The sequence below is a fragment of the Gracilinanus agilis genome, chromosome 3 (genome assembly GCF_016433145.1).
Source record: "Gracilinanus agilis isolate LMUSP501 chromosome 3, AgileGrace, whole genome shotgun sequence".
In the NCBI taxonomy this organism is placed as follows: domain Eukaryota; kingdom Metazoa; phylum Chordata; class Mammalia; order Didelphimorphia; family Didelphidae; genus Gracilinanus; species Gracilinanus agilis.
The window spans coordinates 396,845,093-396,861,110 of record NC_058132.1 but is presented as its reverse complement, the minus strand read 5'-3'; the positions used below and the strand labels follow the sequence as shown (position 1 = coordinate 396,861,110).

Sequence of the window (16,018 nt, the reverse complement as noted above, 5' to 3'; positions counted from 1 at the left end):
TTCCTTCCTTCCTTCCTTCCTTCCTTCCTTCCTTCCTTCCTTCCTTCCTTCCTTCCTTCCTTCCTTCCTTCCTTCCTTCCTTCCTTCCTCCCTTCCTTTTTATTCACGTTCAGTTCATGGATATAGCAGAGGCATGAAAAATGGAATGAAGTGGGTCAACAATTCAGGAGGAGGAGGGTATGAAACTCCCTCTATAAATTCCCCCTATGATTCTGTTGGGAGATGAGCATGTTGAAATCTCCCAGTTTTACATGCTTAGTCTCCATGATGAATAATTTCACATATCATTTGGAGTCTCCAGGGAACTGGGGCCCTGAAGAACAGTTTTGCTTGTGGCTGTAAGGGAGCAAGAGCCCTTCCTGGGTAAGGACCAGAGCATAGGAACATCAATGACCACATATTTCCCCAGATCACACCACTTTGGAAATACTGAAAACTTCTAATCCCGCAGAACAAGCTCAGAAAACAGCAGTGTGAAAAAGTCTGAAGTTTGAGAAAGTACCCTAATTTAAGAACAGAGTCCAACTTTTAGATGAAGTTCAAAGTCAATAAATAGACTAGAAAAATGAACAAACAACAATAACAAAAGAACCTGACCATAAAAATCTACTATGGTAGAAGGGAAGATTAAGACACAAATTCAGAAGCAACAATGTGGAAACAGCTACAAGCAAATATTTAAATAAAAAAAATGAATCTGACATAAGCCCAAAAAGAATCCCTCAAAGAGCTAAAAATTATTTAAAAAATCATACAAGAGTGATAAAGGAAACGTTGGGGAAAGAAATGAAAACAATGCTAGAAAGTTATGAAAAGACAATTAAAAGCTTGACAAAAGATGTACAAAACTCCTCTAATAAAAATAATTCTTTACAAAGCACAATTAGCCAAATTGGGTGGGGGAGGTACAAAAAGCTTGCTGAATAAAATAATTTTTGAAAATTATAATTGGATAAATTAAAGTTAATAACTATATAAAACAGCAAGAAAAAATAAAAAATGAATTAAAAGAGTAAAAAAATAGAAGAATATGTGAAATAGCTTATTGGGAAAAGCTGCTTATTGGAAAAACAACTGACCTGGAAAATAGATCAAGGAGAGATAATTTTAAGAATCGTTGGACTACCTGAAAGTCATGAACAAAAATGATACTAGATATCACATTTCAAGAATGTATAAAGGAAAACTATATCAATATGCTAGATTAATATGTAAAATAGAAATTGAACAAATGTACCAATCACTTCCTGAAAGAAATCTCAATGAAAACTCCCAAGGAATATAATAGCCAAATTTCAGATTTCTCAGGGTAAAGAAAAAAATTCTTCAAGTAGCCAGAAAGAAATCATTCAAAAACCACTGAAACACAGTCAAAATCACACGAGATTTAATAAATACTATATTAAAGAAGTGGAAAGTTTAGAATATGATATTTTAGAAGGCAAAGAAGCTAGGGTGATAACCAAGAATAATCTACCCATCAAAGGTGAATGTAATTTTTCAGGGGGAAAATTAACATTTAATGATATAGAGAACTTTTGAACATTCTTTATGAAAAGACCAGAGATGAATAGAAAAACTGACATTCAAACATGACTCAAGAGAAACATAAAAAGGTAGACATAAAGGCGAAATCATAAAGAGCTCAATAAAGTTAAAACACTTACATTCCTTTGGGGAAGATGATACATGTAACTCCTAATGTCTTTATCATTATTAGGACAGTTGGAAGGAGTCTATTTAGACATAAGGTATAAGAGGAAGTTTTATTTAGATATAAAAAAATAGAAGGGGAAGAAAGAGGGATGCACTAGGAAAGGGAGAGGATAGAAGTGGAAAAATGGGGAAAGTTATCTCATATAAAAGAGGCACACAAGAAAGAGCTTTTTACAGTGGAGGGGAAAATGCTGAGGAAAGTACAACACTTAAACCTCACTTTCATCTTAATTGATTCAAAAGAGGTAAGAATACATACATACATATATACATATATATGTATATATATATATATATATATATACATACACACGCATGTGTATACATATACACACACATTTGGGTTTAGAAATCTATTTCATCCAAAAGGAAAGTAGGAGGGGAAGGGGATAAAAGGAAGGAGGGGTGGCAGATTATGGGAGGCGATGGTTAGAAGTTAAACATACTTTTAAGGAGGGAGAGGGTAAGAAGAGAAAGATAAATAGAAAAAAATAGTTTAGACGGAAATACATAGTGAATAATAATTTTTTTGAATATTTGTAATTCTGAAAATAATTGGAATAAATTCATCCATAAAATGGAAGCTGATAGTATAATGGATTAAAATCAGAAACCAAAAATGTGTTGTTTATCAGAAACACAATTGAACAGAAAGACACATATAGAATTAAAATTAGTGGCAGGAATAGAATCTGTTAAATAAAAAAGAAGTTAAAGAGATTAATGAAATTTCATTTTTAAGGAACAATTAATTTAAATAATATACAAACTATTTGAACAAAGTAAAGGAGTTCTACTAATTTATTTCTATGACACATGTAAGGATGGGATTTGTGCAAGGGGGATGGGACAAAAGGAGCCAGAGAAGGAGTGGCTGACAGTTGGTAAAAGTTGGTGACAATTGAGACCAGAGAGAATTCTGGGTAATTCCCTGGGGGAGGAAGGAAAGAGGGCTTCAGGTAGAGGTCTGAGAGAGAAAACAGGAGGAGGACATCTCAGCTCAAATCCAGTCTTGAGGATCTTTCTTTGGACATTGAAACCCTGATTCCCTGGTCAAAGATTCCATTGCATCTTACCCAGCAAAACTTCAATCATTGAGTTAGATAAGTGTTTGGACTCCATTTTGGGAACAATCTCTTAATCTCCTTTCCCTATTACCCAGCCTTGCTGAGAGACCCCCTTTCAGTCAAAATTTAAGATTAAAGGAAAGGATAGAAATAGATACAGAAGGAGAAAGGGTGGGGGAAGAAACTTAGGTGTGGGATCCATTAAGGTTCCCACTTACACAACGAACTCCATAAGAATAGAGAAGAGGGAACCCCAAATCCCTCTGCCCTTCACCCCTTTCCCCAATCCCTGAATTGTGATTAATAAAAGCCATTCATTAGTCAGATAGCATTCCAGAGTGCCTGAGAGACAATGAGAGAGGGTGGAACCACAGCTTGGTCTAGTTGCCTCCATCTTGGAGCCAGACCACCCACTATGAAGTTGACTGACTTTGGGGGCAGCTTGAGTGAACTCTAGCCTCATTCAGAATTGGATTGGGGTACCACATACCTCATCTTACAGGGAAGCCTGGCCCCCAACTTCTGTGGGGTGGCATGACCATCCAGGTCACCCAGTTTCAATGTGATAACCCCTCCAAGTCTCAGAGTAAATTTGGTGGGAGGAGAGAGCTAGAAGAGTCTCTCTCTCTCTCTCTCTCTCTCTCTCTCTCTCTCTCTCTCTCTCTCTCTCTCTCTCTCTCCATTCTATCATAAAATTGGTCTCTGGCTCTTTATTATTATTACACACAAGTATAATTTGCTATCTAATCCAAGGAGAGCAAAAACAGAGAAGAAAAATATAGACCCATTTCCTTAATAAATACCAGTACAGAATTTTTAAATAAAATATTTGCAAGAAGAATACAACAAAAACTATTACCAGGTGGGATTTATACCAAGAATGTATGGGTTGGTTCAATGAAAACTATAAGCATAATTAACCCACATCAATAGCAAAAACAAGAAAGGTTATGTGATTATCTCACAGGATTAGCAAATACAGAAAAAACTTTTGAAAAATTACAACACTTATTCCTATTAAAAACACTAGAAAACATGCGAATAAATGCAGACTATCTTAAAGTGATAAGTAGTATCTATCCAAAACCAAGAGCAAAGATGATCTCTAATTAGGGTAAACTAGAAACATCCTCTAAGATAAGAGGTAAAATAAGAATTCCACTATTAATATCGTATTAGAAATATTAGCTATAGCAGTAGGACAAGTAAAAGAAATTGGAGGAATAAAAATGGGCGGTGAGGAAAACAGAACTATTACTCTTTCCAGATGAAATGATGATTTATTTAAATAATTGTAGAGAACTAGTTGAAACAATAACATTAGTAAAGTTGAAAAATAGAAGAATAATACCACAGATATCATCTACATTTCTATATATTACTAATAAAATCCAGCAGGAAGAGATAGAAAGAAATTCCATTTAAAATAACTATAGACAATACAAAATATTTGGGAATCTACCTGCCTAGACAAATTAAGGGACTATAAGAACATGATTACAAAACATTTTTCACATAAAAATCTAATCAATTGAAGAAATATTAATTGCTTGTGGGTATGCCAAGCCAATATGATAAAAATGACAAGTAGAAAAAATATTTACCTAAATTAATTTGTTAATTCAATGTAATACCAATCAAACTAGAGTTAGAAAAAATATTAACAGAATTCGTCTGGAAGAACATAAGATAAAACATATCAAGGGGATCAATGAAAAGAAGTGAAGGCATGCAGCTTAGCAGTACTAGATTTTAAAATCATATTGCAGAGTGGTAAAAATTAAAACAATCTGATATTAAGCAAGAAACAAAGTGGTAGAACAGTGACATAGATTAAGTACACAACACACAGCAAATAACTACAGTAATCTAGTGTTTGATAAACTCAAAGATCCAAGTTTTCGGAGCAAGAACTCACTATTTGGCAAAATTGCTAGGAAAATTGGGGAGCAATTTAGCAGAAACTAGTATAAACCAACATTTTACACCTTACAAGGCCAAAAATGGATAAATGATTTAGACATAAAGGGTAATATAACAAGCAAATTAGGGGAGCATAGAAAAATTTTTATCAGGTCTATGTATAAAGGAAGAGTTTGTGATCAAAAAGAAACAGAGAGGTTTATAAGAAGCAAAATGTATAATTTTAATTACATGAAATTCAAAAGTTTTGCTGAAATAAAACCAATGCAGTCAAAATTAGAAGGAAAGCAGAAAACTGGAGGGAAAATTTTATAGCAAATTTTTTTCATAAAGGCCTCATTTCTCAAATATTTAGGGAACTGAGCCATGAATTATAAAAATAAGACCTATTCCCCATCTGAAAAATGATCCAGAGATATGAACAGGAGATTTTCAAAAGAAATTAAAGCCGTCAATAATCACATGAAAAAATGCTTTTAAATCACTACTTATTAGAGAAATTCAAATAGAAACAACTCTGAGATACTACCTCATGCCTGTTAGATTAGCTAACATGATAGAAAGGGAAAATGATAAATGCTAGAGGAGATGTAGAAAAATAGGTGCACTAATGTTCCATTTTGGTTGTGTACTGATTCAATCATTCTGGAGAATAAATATGAATTAAGCTCAAAGGATTATAACATTGTCATACTCTTTGATAATATATTTTGACAATACCACTATGATGTTTGTATCTCAAAGAAATCAAAGAAAAGGGAAAATGACCTATTTGTACAAAATATATAAATATCATCCCTTTTTGTGGTGGCAAAGAATTGGAAATCAAGAGGATGCCCATTATTTAGAGAATAGCTGAACAAGTTGTGGTACATGATTATGATGGATTACTATTGTGCTATAAGAAATGGCAAGCAGGATAGTTTTAGAAAAACCTGGGAAGACTTATATGAATGGATGCAAAGTGAAGTGAAAATGCAAAGCAGAACCAGAGAGCATTGTACACAGTAACAGCAATATTGTAAGGATGATTACTTTGAAAGACTTAGCTACTCTGAACAAGGCAATGATTCTAAGTTTACAAAGTGTTTTACTTGTTGTGACCCTAGGCAAACCATTTAACCCCTATTGCTTAGCCCTTACCATTTTTTTGCCTTGGAACGAATACACAATATTGGTGTTAAGATGGAAGGTAAGGGTTAGAAAGGAAAGGAAAGGAAAAGAAAAGAAAAGGAAAAGGAAAAGGAAAGAGGAGAAAAGAAAAGAGGTGTTGACAAGTACTGAGTGGATCCATTTATCTGGATTCTGCTTTTTATCCATCTGGTCCTAGGTGTTGAAGTCTTTGTCTCTTTACTGATGACAGTGAGAATTTTTTGATTATTTAATCAGATGTGGAGCCCCCCAGAATTCAGTGCCCCAGTGTAAAGGAGCGGATAGCAGAGCCCAATAAGCTGACTGTCCGGGTATTCTGGGAGACTCCAGAGGGAAGGGACACTGCGGATGGCATTTTGACTGAGTAAGTGAATGGTCATTTTAGTTTTAATAATCATATTATTCCATATATTCAGTGATGTTGATGATGAGTTCTCTTTAATAGGTCAGGTGCCAAATTTTAATTGCTCTTCTTTTATTATAAACTATTTAATATATTATTTAATAATTATTTTATATATGTTATATGTATTTTATAATTATGTAATAACTATTATAAACTAACATAAACTATTAATAGTTTTGTACTTAAAATGTTTATAGAAACCTTTAAAGTTTAAAAATCCTTTTACTTGTACATAATTCCACTTGAGAAAGGGAGAGGAGGGGAGACAGATGGACCAGTCCCATAGTATTACTACTGTACTAGCCCATGAAGAAGTTGGGCTAGAGAGGAGGTCATATAATCTATATGCATCACAGACAGGGTATAAATTCATGTGATATTATCTTGTCCCCTTTAAACTACAGTTATGGCATGAAGTGATGCTGATAGTGTCATATAATGTCTAGGAATTTTTAGACATGATATAGAAGAAGATGTGAGTTCTGATCTTGCCTCAGATACTTAGTAGCTCTGTAACCCTGAGGAAGTCCATCTGTACCTGTAAAGTAGAGGTAATAATAATGCAAGGTTTGTAATCATGTAATCATGTAATCATGTAAAGGTTGTTATCCACTCCAATGAATATAATTGAAGAAAGTCCATCTAGATGTATTGAATCAGTCAAGCAATCAAAAGGTATAAATGAGGCATGAATAAATCTTCAGTCAATTTTGGAGTAATAATCATAGGATCAAGGCAGATGGCACAACTCAAAGAATGCTTTGTGGTCAGATGAAAGAATCAGGTATATCTTTGGGTCTATGTACAACATAGCAAACCAATTTCATGTTATGCGCTTCAGCTTGTGGGCTCTATTAAAACAAGCAGCTTCCTGGATTTGGTCCATAGGCTAGAGTTTGATGACCCCTGATGTGGGGGAAAAGTGGGAGCAACTATTCCTTTTTTTTTTTTTTAAACCCTTACTTTCCGTCTTAGAATCAATACTGTATATTGGTTCTAAGGCAGAAGAGTGGTAAAGACTAGGCAATGGGGGTTAAGTGACTTGACCAGGGTCACACAGCTAGGAAGTTTCTGAGGCCAGATTTGAACCCAGTACCTCCCATCTCTGAGCCTGGCTCTCAATCCACCGAGTCACCTAGCTTCCCCTGAAACAACTATTCCTAAAAAGAGCAAAGATGTATCTTTAGATTCTCTTGTATCTCTACCCCTGTCCCCTGCACAGTGGTCCAAGTTCAGTAGGCATTCAGTAGAGGTTTGAAAACAATTCTTTGGGGGTTTCTCTTCCTTTTTATTTCAGTGTCATTTTGAAGGGCCTGCCTCCAGGGTCAGATTTCCCAGAAGGATACCATAAGATCCAATACACTGTCTATGACAGAGCTGAAAACAAGGGAACTTGCAAATTCCATGTTAAAGTCAGAGGTAAGAATGATAGCTGATACTTTCTATTTCTTTCTCTTTTACTATCTATACTCAAGAACTACTCAATCTCTGGCATGGCAAGGCAGGTTGTCTTTATTTTTTTTTTCATTTTGATTCAGTTCAGAAGCCCAAAAAGCTAGGGTAGGGTCAAGCATTGGGAGTCTTGGTACCTAGGCAGGTAGGGAATATAGTGGAAGGAATGCTGGGCTTAGAGTCAAGAAGACCTGAGTTCAAAGCCCATCTCAGATAATTAATAGCTATATGACTCTGGACAAGTCACTTATCCTCTCTTTGCTTCAGTTTCCTAACCTGTAAACATGGAGACAATTTTAATAGAATCTAACTCTGGGGGTTGTTTTGATTACAAAATAAGAATATTTGTAAAGTGTTTTACAAATTTAAAAACTATAAAAAGTTCTAGCTTGCTATTAATAAACAGAGACATTGGACTTTGCATCAGAAACATCGGGAATTTTAGTTTTGCCATTTATAAACTCTATTATTTTGCTCAAGTCTCTTTATCTCTCCAAGTGACTAAGCTGCATGGTAAATAAGGCACTCTACAAATGGGACCACTCTTAGGTGGAACACATGCTAGCATTTACTATTTCTTTGAAGAAACCAGCAAAAGGACTCATAGAATTGATAATAGGATAGAAGTACAGAAGTTTCAATAAACCAGTAAGAGTTGGACAATAGCAAAAGAAACAAAGGAAGACTGCCTGTATCCAGAGAGAATTGAAATAAATGGACATGTTTTTGATGGAACATCTAGGAACCTTTCCTTACCAAGTATTGCCAGTCAAACTCTATTGCCAGGAATGCTACAGGCAGCCTTGTCTCAGGATTTGAGTTTGAGAGTTACAAATATCATTTTTCCATATAGGAATAAAAACAATTTTACCTTGCTGAAACCCTTTAAAAAAGTTTATTTTTTTCCTCTCTCTTTCTTATTTACCTTTTCATTTTTCTCTCGAATTTTGATTTTTGGGGTCTTGGGAGTATCAGAGACAGTGGTGTACTGAGTCTCCAAAAAATATGCATGACATACTTTTAAGTTTAATCTGCTTTATTAACATTTCTTAGGTCTAGCCACACAATAATAAATCAAGTCTTGATTTGTAACTTTTTCTGGTCTCCAAGGTATAAATGTTCACACAGAAAATGTTAACAATCCACTTAAACTGGTCTAGGCAGGCTTCAGCACATCCCTGGTCAGAAGCAACAATGCCATAACTCAAAAGAATGGTTCTCATTATGGAAATTTTAGGCACTGAGAGATACTAATGGGCTAATAGAACTTTTGGTGTCCCCCTGATGACAGCAATAAGAGATGCTGCATTTTCTGCCTAATTCTTAGGTAGAAGCTTTAGAATATTATGGAAGAACCTCTTTCCTATATTTCTTCTCTGCCTCCCTCCAGAGACTCTGAAGTTATACACTCTTCCTCAGTGACACTTCCTGTCTCCATCCATGTCCATGAAATAGTCAGTCATCCACAGGCTCCTTTTATTTCCCCATGCTAAGTGACTGGTTTATATGAAGAGCCCAAAGACAGAGGTTCATAAAACCAGCCTCCATAAACTATTTCCTGAACTGTAACTATGATGGAGGCAGCTGGGGCTTTGTCCCAGGTTGAAGTGAGGGAGGGTTAGTTCATGGGACACTGGCAATGCTTCCTTCTCTACATAGTCAGGTTAGTAGTTGTAGTTCCAGTTTCTAACTTTGCACTCTCCCAAGGGGTCATGTGGCAGCACATTTTGGTGGGTATTGAAAAGAAGGCAAGAGCATGGGGAAAGAGTTGGGGGTTGTGATTGTACCACCTCTATCCTACTGCAAACTGTACCAGCCGATGAGGGGTTTGGGGGAGAAATCAGCCCTAGAAAGGAATGAGGACTTTTGTAACTGGAAGTTAGGGGATGGAGGAAAGGTCATAAAGGGATGGGAAGAGCATGGTGGAGATTAGATGCCAGACTTCTCAGGTGAAATAGAAGGGCTTCTTTTCACCATATTCAGTCTGGACCAGAACAAGGCAGCATCCAGACAATCTAGGGACAAATGGTAGTTCCCTTGGAAGAGGACAAGCCCAGCGACAACAGTTGACTCATGGAGAAAGGGTCAGGCATTTCAGAAGAGTCCAGAGGATTCTTTGTCTTTGTCCCCAAAAGTTTATTAAGCTATACATTAATGTACATAAATGTATCCTCTAATGCCCTATATTGGAGGCATGGCCGCCAGATTATAAATATGAAAAATAATAAAGGCTGCTATAAATATATATATTAGTAACTTTATCTATCAGCATGGCTTTAATTAAATTACTAATATATATATTTCATATTTATAGAGGTTACATTTTCATATTTGTTGAAGCATGCAGGTATGATGGCAGGGGTTTTCATAAAAAGAGACTATGATCCAGGTAGTAAACATTTGAAAAAGAGAGAAAATGATCTGGAGATTCATGAAGGCTACCAGGAAATGAATAGGGCTGTTATTAAGACAAATGAAGTGAACCTCAAAAGGAGAGATTCCTGAATAATGGAAATATAAAGGATGTTCTAGAGATGACATTAAGAAATTAAGAGTAAGCTGCCACTTCTTATTCCTAGACCAGTACATTAGGAGAAATATAAGAAAGCATCCATTCTAGGAGAGACAAGGCTACAGCATTTTCTTGCGGTTTCCATGAGTACAAAAAGATGTCAGGAAAAGGTCTAAGGTGTTGGAAAATTTGTGAACAATAGAATGGGGTTTCTGAAGCTTATGATGGAAAGAAAGGGAGTCAGGAACTCCAAAATGGTAGGGCTAAGATGGATAAAGATGAAAGATTGGGTTGCACAGGAAAGGAGTTTCTGCTGAGGCAGCCAATAACTCTAAATTCAAGAAATGCAGAAAGATTTTAAGTATCAAAGTAAAACAAATCCAAAGGGAACTCAAGAGCTGAAGATGTTTATATTAGCACACATGTATAATTTATATAATTTTAAACAAATTGTAAACAATGTGGAATTTGTGGCTCAGCATATAATTTTCTTATGCATTTGCTTATTTAAATTTTTTTGTTGGTGGAGTGGTTATTAAGTATATAATAAAAAAAAAACAGAGAGAAGAAAGTTTGCTGGCCACAGGACACTGAATTTTCTCACCCTTCTACCTTTCCTTTTCTTGGAGGTTGTAACAGACACCAGAATTCCTTCTTATGGCTGTAGCCATTGCTTTGGAGGCTTTATTTTCTGAATTCCCTCTCTTTACAGTCCAGCGTTGCAATAAACTTCATGCTCCAGAGAACGGCTATATCAAATGCTCCAGTGATGGCAATAATTATGGAGCAACTTGTGAGTTTTCCTGCATTGGAGGCTATGAGCTACAAGGTAGCCCAGCCAGAGTGTGTCAGTCCAACTTGGCGTGGTCAGGCACAGATCCAACTTGCAAAGGTAAGTTAGGAGCTGGTTCCTGGGCTGATCTTGCAGAGCCTAGTGACTTCATATGTTCAGGATGAAAGGGATGGAATACAGGAAAGTAGAATAGGACTTCTATTCAATTTTGAGGGTTTGAATGTAATTTTATTTCACTTGAATGGTTGAAAATTACCCCAACCCTCCTCAGTACAGGCTTTTCCCTCCTGCTTTGCTCCTTTTTTATTTTGTGTCATAAAACGAGGATTGGTGCTTGACAAAATATTGAAGCAGAGAACATTCATCTTCCAGTGCTCCCAGTGTCCCCTTTCTACAGAGTGGTAAAATAAAAGAGCTCTGAAATAGAAGGCTTCTGATTCTGGATCTACTAAGTATTTTCTGAGAAATCCTGAATAAAATTATTTAATCTTTGGGAGCTTCAGTTTCCTCCTCTGCAAAATTGAACTGATAATATCTATACTATTTACCTTTCCAGTAAGTAGGGCTCAGATACAACAATGGATGAAAGCCTTTGTAAACCTTAAAACACAAATAATGATAAGATGTCATTATCATCAGAAGTGACAGAAGAAGCCTTTGAGCACATGTCCCTACCTCTCCTGCTTTGGACCTGAAGTCATAAAGACCTGAATTCAAATTTTCCCTCAGGCACTTACTAGCTATAAGACTATGAACAAGTCATTTAACCTCTGACCAAGTAATTTTTCTCAGTTGTAAAATGGGGATAGTAATAGAACCTATATCACAGGATTTTTGTAGGGATCAAATGAGATGTTTGTGAAATTCTTAGCATAGTGTTTGATACATAGTAGATAATAATAAATGCTTTTTCCCTTTCTCCTTCCCTTCTTTCTCCCTTCCTTCTTCCTTCCTTCCTTCCTTCCTTCCTTCTTCTCCTTTTCCCCATTTCCTCTCCATCCCCAACACACTCAATTTCTCTTTACTTCTCTCTTATGCTATTAAGTATGAGTGATTTCCTCATCTGAGGTAATTTTACTTCTCTTTTCTTTCAAGCCCCATACAAAATAGATTTTGTGCATCAGATACCTGGGGACTCTAAGGACCCCACTTTATTCCTCTGAATTTTATTTACATAGAATATTTGAGCTACAAAAGACCTTAGCAATCAGAGTGCATCTTCTTTATTTCATAAATGATGAATCTGAGACCCAGATAAAGTGATTAGTCCCAGGTCACACAGATAGTTAGCAGGAGAGATTAGAGAAAATGAATCAGAGAACAGATCTATTGTCTACCAATGTAGTTTCCCCTACACCTAGCTGCCTTCTTTATCAATAACCCAACATCTAGTTAAAGTAGGAAGACCAGGAGAGTTTTCTAGTCCTATTTCTTCATCTGTAAAATAAGAGTTGAAGTAGATGACCTCTAAAGGTCCTATTAGGCCCTAACCTAATGATCCTGTGATTTTATGACCTTCAATAGATTTACTTCCTGTGTGATTGATAATCTGGTCTCTCAGTTAGATGCAAGGCTGTTTACAATGTTTCAGCTAGAATGCTCATTAGTCAGTCAGTCAATAACTATTCAACACCTCCTATGTACTTAGCTGTATGCTAAGTGCTATGTATAGAAAAAGAGGCAAAAATAATCCCTGTCCTTAAGGAACTCATAATATAATGGAGGAGACAACATCTAAACAACTATGTACACACAAGCTGTATACAAGATACTCTGGAAATAATTAACTAAGGGAAAGCACTAGCATAAGAGGAATGGGGAAATTCTTCCTGCAGGAGTAGGATTTTATCTGGCACATGAAGGAATCAAGAGAAGCCAAGAGTTAGAGACAAGAAGGGAGAGCATTCCAGGAGTGGAGGAAAGCTAAAAGAAATGTCAGGACCTGGCAGATGGACAACCTTGTTTGAGGAACAAGGAAGTTGATATCACTGGATCACAGACTATATGGAGGGATTTAAAGTGCAAGAAGACTGGAAAGACTGGGTTGGGGAAGTTACACCAAACAGAGTAATTTATTTTGGGGCAGAGGCAATGTGATTTGCTTAAACCTGTACTATAGGAAGATGATTTTGACAGCTAAGTAGAAAATGGACTGGAGCAGGGAAAGACGAGCCAGAAGGGTATTGCAATAATTCAGTTATGGAGCGATGAGGGTCTACAGTAGGATATTGGCTGACTGTCTCTTTGTCTCTTTCTCTTTCTCTTTCTCTCTTTGCCTCTCTCTGTCTTGCTCAAGCACAGACACACACACACACACACGTGCGTGCGTGCACACACACACACATCCTATGTGCTTTTAAGTTTTGGTCTCCAGATAATTGAATTTGTGAGGGATTCATGTTCTTCTTTGGGTTACCTGGGAGGCCTTTGTTTTGTGTAACTGTAGGGTAAATGTTTGGAAGTGAAAGAATTTGGCTGTCATGTATATTTTTTCCAGCTATTAAATGTGAACCCATTATAATACTGTTTATAGTAATTAAGTCTATTAACAAGATTTTGAACTTCTCTATAGTTTACATGAGAGAATCTCTCAATTTTTTATTAATTTAGTTGTTCAAGCTTTGACTAAATGGTCTTAGCTGACCAAAACAGTGCTATTTTATACATTTATCATGTCTATCTTAAAAGTAACTTGATAGTATCAGCCTTAGAACATGAATTAACTTTGAGTTAACCATCCAAATGCCTTCAATCAGTAATATTATTTTAAAGAATATTGAATAAATGACAAAATATTGCAGATTTGTTTTGTGGAAACAAGCATTTATGAAGACAATTCAGGACCAAGTTATCACAGCCAGACATTTCAGGAATGTTATCTTCAAGTAACCCAGATTTAAGGTTTCAGATTATGCAAAGGAATGGCAGAAATTATTTAATGCAGAAATAAAAATTTCCTTATGAACTTAATTATTCAAATGTATTGAAACTGGAGTATTGTTACCAACCAAACTGTAGCACATAATAATCTGGAAATAACTCCATAAAATTCATAAAATTTTAAGAACAATATTTTTATATTTTAAATGGCTAAAATTATACCAAATATTCATAATCTCCAAGTTAGGGAGAATAAATATCTTTCAAAATATAGTCCCTTGGCAGAAAAAAAATGTTATGTAGGAATAGAAAGTGGTACATATTCTCTCTAGCATTCTGTTTACTACTGGATTTGTCCAGAGAATGCTTTCAACAAGTCTATGTGAGATGAGTTTACATACCAATTACTTTCATTTAGCCAAAAAACCAAAAAACCAAAAAACCAAAAACCCTAGTTTAAAAATAATCCAGCTCTGCAAAGTACAAGAACTTTGAATATGAAAGAATAAATAGGAGAGAGTGACTTACCCAAAGAAAACATTTTATTATTCTCAAAATGTTGCATGAATGCCAAATGTTATTCTGGGTAGCCTTTATCACTTAGTAAATATCTTTATTTTTATCTATAGGCATTTAGGGTGTCTTGAGGGATTTGCAGTCTGGGGGCCTGAGTTTGAATTCTGCCTTTGTCACAACCCATGAGCCCTTAGGCAAGTAAACTTAATCTGTCTGGGTCTCAGTTTTGTCACTTTGGCTTCCTTCAGCTCTAACCTGAAGAAAGCCTTTTCCAAATGATATTTCCAGTTGTAAAAGTGAAATTTGGGAGATGCCAAACTACATTTCCCGTGGTCCAACGGGTTTGCGGTTCCGGTTCTTTGGGCGTGGGGACACCTACATCTCAAGGCAGGGAAGAGTATATATCTCCTGGGTTAGGAGGGAGTGGCCTCTTGGCCAGCAGATTAGGGAGGAGACAGGAGACAGTAATGGCGAGGGCGGCGATTTTGAATTCTTACAAGCACGTGGTCTAAAAACTTTATCTATCAGCATGGCTTTAATTAAAATAATAATATATATTATTATAGCAGCCTTTATCAATTTTCATATTTATACAGTCAACCTGAATTTTGCCTTTTTTCCTTACTATTTTTATCCCCTAGTGATCCTCCCCTCAGTGGCTCACCCTTTCCTACTGACTTTATTCTAGCATTACATGATAAGTTCTTGGAGGCTTGGGACTGTTCCATGTTTTTATCTCTAGCACTAATGTGGTGCCGGCACATAGGAGACATTTACTGCATGTCAATAAATGTATTGCCTGGAGTTATGGAGTGCTCTGAACAGAAACTGACTATCTCTGATTCAGGCCTTTCCTATTTCAGCTATGAAGATCAATGTGGGTGTTAGGACAGCCGCTGCCCTTCTGGATCAGTTTTATGAGAAAAGGAGGCTCCTAATTGTATCTACCCCAACTGCTCGGAACTTGTTCTACAGGGCACAACTTGCAATGCTACAGGTAAGAGACACTTCAGGGAGGGAGAGAGGTTGACAGGGGAAAGTTTTCCCTGAGGTCCCTCTTTCACCTCCTCCCCCAAAGAAGTCAGGAGTGATCTTTTCCTCTTCCAGCCTTACAGAGTTCTTCATTCTTTGAATCCACAGTTGTTTTCTGCACTTGTTATATATACAGTCCCCCACCCCTAACCCCATAGAATGGAAGCACCTTGAGGGCAAGACTATTTTTCTTGTCATTGTATCCTTAGACCCCTTGCCCAGTGCCTGGCACATGGTAGGTGCTTAACAAACATTTGTTACATTAAAAATGTATTTTGTATTATCATTTTCTGTGTTTGTGTTGATTCACCTATTTGACAATAAGTACCATGTGAGCAGAGACTATCTTCTCAAAACTTTTTTCTCTCTTCCATTTCCTGTCAGTGTCTTTCTAGGTGTTTGATATATCTTTGTTGAATTAAAGTGAATTACAAGTGAAGTGGATACTAAAGAATGAAGCCAGTTCATGGCCTCCTCCTCCCTTCCTTCCTTCCTTCCTTCCTTCCTTCCTTCCTTCCTTCCTTCCTTCCTTCCTTCCTTCCTTCCTTCCTTCCTTCCTTCCTTCTTTC

The 16,018-nt window shown here is 36.3% G+C and overlaps 1 protein-coding gene across 1 annotated transcript in view; it reads left to right on the top strand.

Annotated features, from left to right (window-relative positions):
- SRPX (sushi repeat containing protein X-linked) overlaps positions 1-16,018 on the top strand; it is a 93,607-nt gene that overhangs the window by 68,128 nt on the left and 9,461 nt on the right. The window contains exons 5-8 of the mRNA XM_044666840.1: positions 6,096-6,222; positions 7,562-7,683; positions 10,941-11,120; positions 15,281-15,414. Coding sequence (XP_044522775.1) covers positions 6,096-6,222; positions 7,562-7,683; positions 10,941-11,120; positions 15,281-15,414 — 563 coding nt within the window. The remainder of the gene's footprint in view (positions 1-6,095; positions 6,223-7,561; positions 7,684-10,940; positions 11,121-15,280; positions 15,415-16,018) is intronic.